Source organism: Sitophilus oryzae, unplaced genomic scaffold (assembly GCF_002938485.1).
Source record: "Sitophilus oryzae breed Bouriz unplaced genomic scaffold, Soryzae_2.0 scaffold_857_pilon_pilon, whole genome shotgun sequence".
NCBI lineage: Eukaryota > Metazoa > Arthropoda > Insecta > Coleoptera > Curculionidae > Sitophilus > Sitophilus oryzae.
The window spans coordinates 5,905,715-5,916,595 of record NW_022147480.1 but is presented as its reverse complement, the minus strand read 5'-3'; the positions used below and the strand labels follow the sequence as shown (position 1 = coordinate 5,916,595).

The window sequence follows — 10,881 nt, the reverse complement described above, 5'->3', positions numbered from 1 at the left end:
ATGACAGACATGACAGATGACATAACCTAATTTTTAAAGACTGTTTACTGTCGTAAAATTTTGATCAGAGGTTTTATCCTTTTAATCGTTCTTGAAGGTAAATATGCCAAGATCACGATCTAGAGATGGTAAAGAACGTTCTTCACGATCAAAACACAGTCATAAAAAGGCATCTAGGTCTCCAAGCTACGAGAGGAAAAAATCTAAGAGCAAAAGACGCTCGAGTTCGTCTACAAGTTCTAAAAGACGAGATTTTAAATATGTAAGTAAGAATCGTAAGCGACATGATTCAGACAGTGATTCTTCAAACAGTAGTAGTTCTTCAGACAGTTCTAGTAGTTCACAAAATTCATTAAAACTATTAGAGAAGCTTGAGAAAGATAGAATAAGAAATCTTGAAGAGAAAAAGAGACAAAAGGAACTATTAAAAGCAACTGAGACAGCAGAGGAGAAACGTTTGCGTAGATTAAAGAAGAAGGAAGAGAAAGAACGCAAGAGAAAGGAAAGAATGGGCTGGGATAATGAATATTTACATTATACCAATAGTGACAATCCTTTCGGTGATGGTAACTTATTATCAAGCTTTGTTTGGACAAAAAAGTTAGCTAAAGAAGGCCTGACAAATGCTAGTCATGAAGAATTGGAGGCAAGAAATAGATTCAAACAAGAGGAAAACAAAAGAGAACTGGAAAAGGTGAAGAAAAGAAGGCAAGAGCGTGAATTAGATAGACAAAGAAGAGATGAAGAGAACCAGCTCTTGCAAAGGAGCAAAGAGGCAGCCCAGTTTGAAGAATGGGAAAGACAAGAAGATCAATTTCATTTAGAACAAGCCAGATTAAGAAGTCATATTCGGATCCAGGTAATTTTTTTTTAATTTTATTTATTTTTTGATATACACTTGTTTTTTTTCTCACTTAGGATGGTAGAGCAAAGCCTATTGATCTTCTTGCAAAATATATCAGTGCAGAGGAAGAAGTAGATGCTGTGGAAATGCACGAACCATACACATATCTTAATGGACTTCATATAAAAGATTTGGAGGATCTTGTTGAGGATATTAAAGTCTATAAAGAACTGGAAAGAGGAAAGAATTTAGATTATTGGAATGATATTACAGTTATTGTTGAAGATGAGTTACAAAAAATGAGAAAGATTCAAAAGGAACAGGACTTTGATGCTGGGGTAAGTTAAAGTAATTTTTATATAGTAGACATATTCCTGGAATGTATTTTTTATTTCAGGTTGGTAGAAGAGAAGGTATAAATCAAGCAGTAGCTCAAGATGTTACATCAGTTTTTAAAGGCAAAACAGCCATTCAGTTGGCAGCCCTTCAAAAACAAATTGAAAGTAAAATTTCTGGTAAAGCAGATGGAATCGATATCGGTTATTGGGAATCTTTATTGTCCCAACTTAAAGCTCACATGGCCAGGGCAAGACTTAGAGACAGGCATCAGGAAAGTTTGAAAAGGAAACTACAAGTTTTAAAAGCCGAACAGGCGGTTGCTTTGCCTGAAAACAACCAGAATATTGAAAGTACTAAACATAGCGATAATGAGAAACCCAGTACCTCCCAAGAGTCTACAGAAGATAGCCAAAGTGATACAGAAGCTAATGAGAATGCTGCAAATGATATTTTGAATGAATGCTTTATTTTATATCAAAATGGAGGGTACAGTCCTAAATTATTAAGTCCTGACGAGATTGAACCAGGTAAATACTTATTTTTTACTTTAGAATCTCTGATAAATTTAATAACATAATCATTTTCCTTGTACAGGCACTATAGTAGTGACAGAAGAGGATGACACAAACAGACTGGAGTTTGCAAGAATGCAGGTAACAGCCAAAGGCAAAAAAGTTGAGAATGTTATAACGAAAGAAGAACTTCTACTACAAAAAGAGGCAAGAAAAGGAATGGGAGAAGATGAGGCCCAGTTTAGTGTGGAACAAGCTTTAGATAATCAAGTATATCTTTGGTCAGACAAGTACAGACCGCGTAAACCCAGGTACTTCAACAGAGTACACACAGGTTTTGAATGGAACAAGTACAATCAAACTCATTATGACATGGATAATCCACCTCCAAAAATTGTACAAGGCTACAAGTTTAATATATTTTATCCAGACTTGATTGATAAGAATTGTACTCCAGAATATTTTTTGACTCCTTGTCCAGATAATAAAGAATTTGCCATTTTGAAATTCCATGCCGGACCGCCCTATGAGGACATTGCATTTAAGATAGTTAATAGGGAGTGGGAATATTCATATAAAAGAGGTTTTAGATGTCAGTTTCATAATAATATATTTCAGTTATGGTTTCACTTTAAAAGATATAGATACAGAAGGTAAAACTTTGATTGCTTTAATTTATCTATATTTAAGAGTTGTAAACATATTAATTTTAAGATAAAACTGTATTTTATTTATCTTTCTATCAGTACTTTTTTTGTATTACAGGAAATAAAACTCTATGATTTATGTTTAATTTCTTACTGGTATCTCTCACTTTTTGAAAATTTCCCTGTACAGTTTATGGGGGCAAAAACTTCATAATCTGCCACAGCAAAATTATAATCTCCCATAAGCACTGAAGGTGAGGCACCTTCACCATCGTAAGTGTGAGGTAAATTAGAATAGCTGTCCATGTTGCTGTTACAGTTGTTTGAAATTAAAAGGTCTGCTCCACCTCCAAATATTGGACCAGAACTTAAAAAAAAATAAAATAAATTAGATAAATTTAATTACTATGTACTTAAATTATCTTACTCTGGATGATAACAAATCGCAAAAGGCTTCTTAACTAGTTGAAACTGGGTTGGAGGCAAGTCTTGGTGGTTATACAGGGTGAAAAGAAAAGCTCTGTCGGCCGCGACAAATCGGCTTTTTCCAGGCGGTCTACCCCAGGCTGCATCACTGAATCCCCCACATATTTCACCTCTTGCACCCTAAAATATTAAGTGTTTTATACCATTTAATACTTAGTTTGAAAATTTACCAAAACAATAACGTAGGTTGGTGATATTCCATCGCAGCGCCTGTGAAAAGCTGACGCTGAATATCCGTGACTGCTAGCCCTGTATATCAGGGTCCAGGTCTGTTTAACATTGCCATACCAGGCGTTCAAAATTCTCTGATAATGACTTTTATCTTGTCCTAAAATAGTATATGTATATTTCAGACTGTATACTGCACTATAATAATATAAGTACAAACCTAATATAAGAGATCCTGGAAATAAATGGGGTGAAACTCTAGGTCTAAGCCTCTGGTCTTCTGAAGCTTCAGGGTATTTGCTTGGCAACGCTGCATGTCTATATCTCTCTAGACTGAGCTCCATGGGAACAGCTCCAGTGGGCTCCACCTCTTCAGCAAACACTTGTGAATCTATAAATTACTTTTATAACAAGCTCGATAACTAATTAATAAACTAAAGACCTATTAAAAGTAACCGGACATGGTTTATAACATATGACAAATGTTGGCAAACTCTTGCTCTTTCTTCTTCAGTCCAATGGGCAGTAGGTTGCGTAACGCCAGCTTGGTATTTTGCCCAGTTTAATACGGCTCTCCATACGTCCTCTTCTACAAGACAAAGCTACAAACATGTATACTTGGGAAAATGCTTATGTAGTATATATTAGAAGACTTACATAGTCAGAAGATATTAATTTGATAACAGCTTCTTTCGGTAATGAAAGGAATGAATTTGTTTTCACACACTCAGCGGCATTTTCTCCAATATAAGTGATGCATCTCTCAATAAAACCTGCAGTTGCTTTTCCACCTATATTTAATTATTGTAAATAAATGTAATATACCTATTATATCTAGTAAAATAAATTGAAATTCTTATTTTCTAGAGAATCAATGAAATCAAACCACAAAGACTCTTCTGAAACAAATTTATTGAATTTTTCACATAAAATATGAAACATACTTCTTGTTTATCAGTTTAGCTCCTTAAATCTAAGATCTTAAATATTAATTATGGAAATTATGTATGTAACATCTATCAATTGCCACCGCTGTCTGGTTTCACCATTTGAATTAACGTAATATTGTCCCCTTTCAGCATTATTCTGCCCAACTGTCTTCTGTTCTTGGTCTTCACGTAGTACTCTTCGGCATCATCGAGTACCAAGTTCATGTATTCATCAAAACCAACGATATGCCCTTCTATCCTTAGCCTGATGTTTTCGTACAACCAAACTTGGACTCGGGAACGGTTCTGCAGGTATCTGAAGATCAGATTGATGGGCTGCACCATCACCTTTTGCACTTTTTGTGGTTTATAAGCCATTGTGTATTATATTTTTGCTTTTTCTTTTAATATCAAACAAAGAGCAAACAACGCTTCAAATTTGTGATTTTTTAGGTTAGCGGCGGCCAAAGAAGCGTTCGAGAAATGACATTTTTAAACGCGTCACAATGTCGCCAATAGTATAAAATGAAAATTACTAATATTTAGTGTTTTCTCGCAGAGTTGGGTTTCGAAACGGATTGTTAAAAATGTAAAAAAATCGTAAAAACGACTAAATATGAGATGAAATTCCACTTATTTAGTCATTTTCTTTCCTAAATAGTAGTTTTATTTAGTCGTTTATTTTCTTACTGAATTCTTTGATTGTTTCAACTTAATAAACGCGCTTCTCAAGTATTTTATACAAGCTTTTCCTGCAAAGTAGTAAAAATATGTAGTTTTTTATTAAAAAAATAATCTGAAATAAGTATTAATTTAAAATATAATAATTACAAATAAAAAAATAAGTAAAATTTGCTTTCCAAAATATAAAAAAGTTCTGCGATGGCCGGGAATCGAACCCGGATCAACTGCTTGGAAGGCAACTATGCTCACCATTACACCACCATCGCAGCTTGTGAGATTTGTTATTATGTCGTATATTTACCGTAGGAGTTTTCTAACTTTTGAAAAAAGTACCTGCAGAGCGGTCTTGAATATCCATTGCTGTAGCTAGAAAAGTACAAGCTGATGGTACCGAAAGAGTCGAGGTAACATGGTCCTCGCAGGCATTTCTTAGCTCATCAACGCCTAATTCTTGAGCTAACGCCATCATTTCAAACACGCTGCTGTCTTGAAGCAAGATCTGTATAATTTTTTTTAAATAAACTGTGTAAAGTAAATTAAAAATTTAATAGATATAAGAAATACAGGGCGATCCAGTGTTCCGAATTAGCTTTATAATTTATAATATATTTTCTATTTTACACAGACACAGTGGCGACGCGTCGAGTGAAGAAATAATGTTAATAAAAAAATAATTCTTTTAAAAGTCTACTGCATGTATTGTTTACTTTAACGGAACACCAGTGGAGTGATCTAGACTTTTTTTGGAGGGTATAAAAGAGTATTTTTTGAACCAAAATCATAATTTTATGGACCTTCCAAAAACGGCTCGCCCTAGCAACAACATCATTCCAGGGCCTGATCATTCCTGCTTTTTCAGAATACTGGGTTAACCTGTATTACAGATTTAAATGTCGAAATATTCCTACTTTGCCTGTGTATACGTAGAGTAAAAATTGTTTGAAGGTTTCTGGAGGTGCTTGTGGTAGTCTTATTGAGGCTGGAGTACCAGGAGCTGCCGGTGATACGGTACAACCAGGAATTCGGCACACCTCGCCTCTTTTGGCCATTTGGAAGCTTTTGCATCTATAACCAAGAATATCAACACTTTTTACTTTTTACCCACCTTTTATAATTTATAATTTTAACTCCATCTACCTAATTCAATAGAACGTTTTTTTTAATGATATGCTTCTTTCCTACTATACATACTTGAATCCTAGTAAAAATAAAACGTTCATATACAGGGTGAGTCTTACATAAGTGCAAATATTTTCAGGGCTGGTAGATGTCGATAAAAGAAACATATTTTCTCTTAATCATTTTCCAGATAAGTCCAAAATAACCTAGTTATTTAAATGAAAATTTAAAAAAAAAATGATTTTTTTTTGAAAAAATTTTGAGAGCCACCGCATTTTTTCTGTATTTGCATCCCTTTTATTGCCGTAACCATAGAGTAAAGCCGGAACTATGGTAAAACCATACCGTGGGAAAAATTTGCGGTAAACAGGCAGTTCTAAAAAGTTTTCGAAAAATATACAGGGAAATTTAAAAGAAAATGCACGGTTTTCAACATCTTTATTTAGCGAAAAAAAAACATAGACGTCTTCCTGGGGTCGAAATATACCACCCCTGAAAATATTTGCACTTATTTAAGACTCACCCTGTATATGTATAATAAATAAGATCGATTTGACGTCTCCTTCTTTCATGCTGCATTAGAATCTTCCGCAAAAATTTTATACTTTCGAAAAATATGGAAAAGAACAAAAATAGAAAGCTCATAACACAAAACTTCAATCCAGTGAGAGCGGAACTTTGCCGCTCCGCCTTAATTAGCAATTTTCCCAACTGCATGAGTTTCCCCGTGGCGGCTTTCCACAAAGGAAAGCGCCAACGAATAAAGCTAATGCAGTCGTTTTCCGGAGTAAAATCGACCGCCATATTACTTTTAGTAGCGGCCTATAGAGTCCCTATAGGCAATCTGTAAACTTTGCTATGTAGCTAGAAACAAAGAGAGACAAAAATATCATAAAGTAGAAGGCTTGAATGAAAAAAAAATTGTGTGTGCACTATGTGCGCATATCTGAAGTGAAACTTCTTACTGACAGCTGTTAAATTGAACGATTTGAAGGATATGTTTGAAAAAGTGTAGTTGAAAAAGTAATAAATTAAAAAATAATAAATAATTTGATTCATTTTCACAAAATTTGTTTTAAAATGACCCTCGGTCCGTCTGTCTTTCTGTCCGTCTTTCCGTCTATCTGTCTGTATTGTATAGTAATTATGTATAATCTATAGCGAGGTACATCCCGCATAACCAAACAGTATAGAAACTTTATCGAGTCTATAATAAAATCTTTATTTGATAAAGACAGTCTTTACCCTTTTGGTACAGCGACGATTCGTGTTTGAATACAGTCTAGAATGTACTGTATTAAATATTATATAAATATTAAATATGTATTAAAATCTATATCCTATAGAAAGTTTTTCTTATTGTTACCTGAATTAGAAAAGTTATGTTTAAGTATATAACTTTTCTAATTGAGGTAACACTAAGAAGAAAAAATTTCTAATAGATATATTTTAATACATATTTTGTAAAGGACGCCTATCAAACCTATAGGTTAGATAAGATTTATATTGGGGCGATTTAAGTAAAATTACTGAAAATTTGATTACTCTTTTATTATATTTTTACTTACAAATTCGGGTACACTACTGTTTTCATCAGTTTCAAAACTTTCATCAAGTCTTGTAACTTCATCAATCAAGGGTGTTCATGGGAAAATTTCATCTTGTTTCTTGTTACTTGTTACCAATGTGACCATGTGACCATCAGTACCGTTATTATAATTACCCCGCGGTTTCTTCTATTGTTTAGATATATTAGGTACGACCTAGTCCTAAAGCTGTTTTTAAAGGTTCTGCATAATCGAATCCGAAGAAAATGTGAGCTAGACGTAAGTGAACAGCAAATCGGATTTCGCGAGGGACTGGGGACGAGAGAAGCCCTGTTAAAAAAAAAAAAGCATTCGAATGCGTCAACCACAGGGAATTGCTGAGCATCCTTGAAAGAAGAGGCCTGGATACCCAAGACCTGAAAATTATCCAAAAGCTATACGAACAACAAGTAGCGACAGTAAAACTACAGGACACTGAAACAACAGCAATACCTATCAAGCGTGGAGTTAGGCAAGGATGCGTATTGAGCCCTATGCTCTTCAATATGTACTCCGAACTAATATTTCGAAATGCGCTTGAGGGATCAGAAGACGGCATAAAAGTGAATGGCAGGCTGATTAACAACATGAGATATGCTGATGATACCGTCGTTATTGCAGACACCACTGAGGGCCTGCAAAGACTTCTTGATAGACTGTCCTCGGTGGGCGACTCAATGGGTCTCAGGATAAATACAAACAAAGGGGTCTCTGTGGAAACAAAAGTCATGGTGATAAATAGAGATGCAAGACAGGCAACGGAGGTAGTCGTATGTGGGACACCAATAGCAAGAGTCTCAAAGTTTAGATATTTGGGCAGTTGGATTAGTGAAGACCTAAACCCAGACATTGAGATCAGAGCTCGAATTGAGATGGCTAGATCAAACTTCCTAAAATTGCGGAACCTACTGTGCGATAAACGTCTCAACATCCATATAAAAGACAACTTTGTCAAGTGCTACGTACTTTCCACACTTCTCTACGGGGTTGAGTCGTGGACACTCAAAGTAAGCCCAATGAATAAGTTGGAAGCATTTGAGATGTGGGTATATCGCAGAATGCTGAGAATACCATGGACTGACCGTGTCTCGAATGAACGAGTTCTAAACCAAATGAACAAGGACCGAGAACTCCTCGACATAATAAAAAACAGGAAAGCAGCCTATTTGGGCCATATCATGAGACATAGCAAGTATGAATTCCTTCAGCTCATCATCGAGGGTAAAATTGAGGGAAAGCGCGGACCCGGACGACGGCAATGCTCCTGGCTGAAGAACATCAGAGATTGGACAGGCCTGGACTCACATACTTTGCTGAGAAGAGCGAAAAATAGAGATGAATTTGCCATGGTTGTTGCCGATCTTCACTGAATGGAGAAGGCACTTTAAGAAGAAGAAGGTACGACCTGCCCTTCAATAACTCAATTTGTGGAAAACACAGATTTCAAATTTTAGATTTTTCTTCCATTATGTAGTAGAATGTTGATGAAACACGGAGAAGCACATTTGTATCTGGCATATTAAAATGATTATAACCCCAGAAATAATGCACAGGCGGAATATCATTACAGATATATAAAATACATGAAGTTGTAAAGGATAAGCGTATATTTACTATGTAGAACCCTTGAGTAGAACTACGCAAATTTGTATAGAGTTAATAAAGAATAAGTAAAGTTTTCGCAACAGTTAATATTGTCATCGAAAAACTATACAGAATCTGTATTTATGCGTTATCGATACTACATAGGATTATTTATGTGCGTTATAAATATCAATCATCTATTCTCTATAGGAGAACATATACAGGCAGTGCTTTATGGTTGCTATGCTATAAAGATTAAATACAGAACATGTATGTAAAGGAAATATTTGAGTATTCTTTAAATATGCTTTATATATGAAGTCTTTATCGAGACATCTTTATAGCAAAGAAACTAATCTGTAATATATGTATAGGCTTGAGTTTACTATATCGCGTGGTTATACGGGATGTACTGCCAAAATATCATTTTACTGCCAAGTGACAGCCAATGACTGCGAAGATGACTGTCTATGACTGATGCATACGACAGCTTACAGTCGTTACGTTACTTTTGAGATCGCGATTTTCGCTAGGTCTAGGTACCAGAAAAAGTAAGTAAAAAATATAATTATAATCAAATCTGCAAAAATCAATGCTGATTGGCGTTGAAAGTCCCAAGGAGTAGGTTTAACGAATAAAGTTTGTAAAGTTAGCCACAAACAAAATTTCTAACTCATAAATGAGACAGTGTGATAATATTCTTCTTTCGATGTACTTAAACAGCCGTTAAACGGTAGCCTACTAAAATGCCGTTAAGAGATATTGTGACGTCGTTCATGTCGGCGGAAAGTAATGCCTAGCCTTAAGCATTTTGCAAGAGCACCTGTGGGTCAGTGGCTAAGGCTATCGCTACGTAAGCGAATGGTCCGTGGTTCAAATCTCACGCCGACCAAAACTTTTTTATATTTTTTTTTGCTTATAGTGTGATCTTATTGCATTGGTTTCACTCTTTTTGGTTGGATTGGTTTAGTTATTTGGTGGGTTGGTTAGCGTGGTTATTTGGAGGGTGTTAATTCATTGGTTAGTTGGTTATTTGGTGGGGTGGGTTGATTTTTACTAATTTATGTTTGTTTTTTATATTTTTTATCAGTGTCGCGGTTAGTTGCGTTGGTTAAGTTGGTTATTTGGAGGGGTGGATAGCGTTGGTTAGTCCTTATAAAATTCCTATATTTCATAAAGCCGTCAAGTGCGTCACATCAACGACGTCATACCTATTAACGGCATTTTAGTAAGCTACCGTTTAACGGCAGTTTAAGTACAGCCTTTTTCTTTTGACAATAATTATAATTCTGCTGCCAATCCTCTGAAACCCTTTGAATTATTTAGAGAAAAAAACTGTAAAGAAAACTTCCTGTTTTATATTGAAGCACCGCGATGCTTCCATACTTAGAAAAAACAAAGATATCAAAGCCCATCTATTCATTAGCTTTACATCAAAGCGCGCGTATGTGTGTATCGTCCTCTGCTTTGTCTCTATGAGCCTACTCTTCGCGATATTGCTTTTCTTCGAGTATCTACACCCTCCCTTTCCCTTAGGTCCCCTCGCCATCGTTCTCTGTCAAGCTCTTTAATGACGCTAATCATGGCGGCGAACGCTTCATCTCGTGACTCGACCTGAACGACACTCGATTTTAATGTCTAATTGGCTATTTTCCCGAATTTTCCGCTTTGATCTTTGCGCCTACCATCAGCGTAGTTGCTTTTCTCTAGAGTCGGGTTTTGAGCGCGCACGCATTGTTTTACGTTGGAAATAGGTCTGGATAAGTGTGTGGATACGTGTGTTTATGGTGGCCTATTTAGTAACGAGTAAAGTGGAATATGGTAATAGTGTACTTCAAAATTTTAAATTAGCTCTTTTTGTCTTTTTGATTTTTTTTTCAAGATCCTCTTTACTTTTCTCTACGTACCCCAACTAGCATTTATAGTGGCAGATACGTAACTGCTACTATCAAAGCCACTACAAAATGGGCGGTGACCATCGGC

General features: G+C 35.6%; 3 protein-coding genes and 1 non-coding gene across 4 annotated transcripts in view; 1 reads left to right on the top strand and 3 right to left on the bottom strand.

Annotated features, from left to right (window-relative positions):
* The first annotated feature begins 3 nt into the window (after nucleotides 1-3).
* On the top strand, nucleotides 4-2,488 carry LOC115889882 (cactin). Its single transcript, XM_030909971.1, has 4 exons — nucleotides 4-859; nucleotides 919-1,182; nucleotides 1,242-1,710; nucleotides 1,778-2,488. Exons 1-4 carry the CDS (start codon nucleotides 104-106, stop codon nucleotides 2,350-2,352), a joined length of 2,064 nt encoding a protein of 687 aa, XP_030765831.1. The 5' UTR covers nucleotides 4-103; the 3' UTR covers nucleotides 2,353-2,488.
* Nucleotides 2,473-10,881, bottom strand: part of LOC115889883 — a 21,790-nt gene continuing 13,381 nt past the window's right edge. The window contains exons 3-10 of the mRNA XM_030909973.1: nucleotides 5,518-5,674; nucleotides 4,943-5,108; nucleotides 3,654-3,787; nucleotides 3,439-3,598; nucleotides 3,217-3,387; nucleotides 2,999-3,156; nucleotides 2,770-2,948; nucleotides 2,473-2,709 (exon numbers count right to left, since the gene is read on the bottom strand). Of these exons, the coding sequence (XP_030765833.1) occupies nucleotides 2,493-2,709; nucleotides 2,770-2,948; nucleotides 2,999-3,156; nucleotides 3,217-3,387; nucleotides 3,439-3,598; nucleotides 3,654-3,787; nucleotides 4,943-5,108; nucleotides 5,518-5,674 (1,342 nt within the window). The 3' untranslated portion in view covers nucleotides 2,473-2,492. The remainder of the gene's footprint in view (nucleotides 2,710-2,769; nucleotides 2,949-2,998; nucleotides 3,157-3,216; nucleotides 3,388-3,438; nucleotides 3,599-3,653; nucleotides 3,788-4,942; nucleotides 5,109-5,517; nucleotides 5,675-10,881) is intronic.
* Nucleotides 3,891-4,694, bottom strand: LOC115889884 (probable small nuclear ribonucleoprotein E). The gene has a single exon (XM_030909974.1). The coding sequence runs from the start codon at nucleotides 4,301-4,303 to the stop codon at nucleotides 4,016-4,018; it is 288 nt and encodes a 95-aa protein (XP_030765834.1). The 5' UTR covers nucleotides 4,304-4,694; the 3' UTR covers nucleotides 3,891-4,015.
* Nucleotides 4,804-4,875, bottom strand: Trnag-ucc. The gene has a single exon. It is a non-coding gene; the product is annotated as a tRNA-Gly (tRNA).

Excerpts from the sequence above, each read along its gene's own strand:
- LOC115889882 (XM_030909971.1), top strand. The coding sequence starts at position 104 with ATGCCAAGATCACGATCTAGAGATGGTAAAGAACGTTCTTCACGATCA. Across the intron at positions 860-918 it reads GAAGTCATATTCGGATCCAG|GATGGTAGAGCAAAGCCTAT; the intron begins GTAATTTTTTTT and ends TTTCTCACTTAG. Across the intron at positions 1,711-1,777 it reads TCCTGACGAGATTGAACCAG|GCACTATAGTAGTGACAGAA; the intron begins GTAAATACTTAT and ends TTCCTTGTACAG.
- LOC115889884 (XM_030909974.1), bottom strand. The coding sequence starts at position 4,303 with ATGGCTTATAAACCACAAAAAGTGCAAAAGGTGATGGTGCAGCCCATC.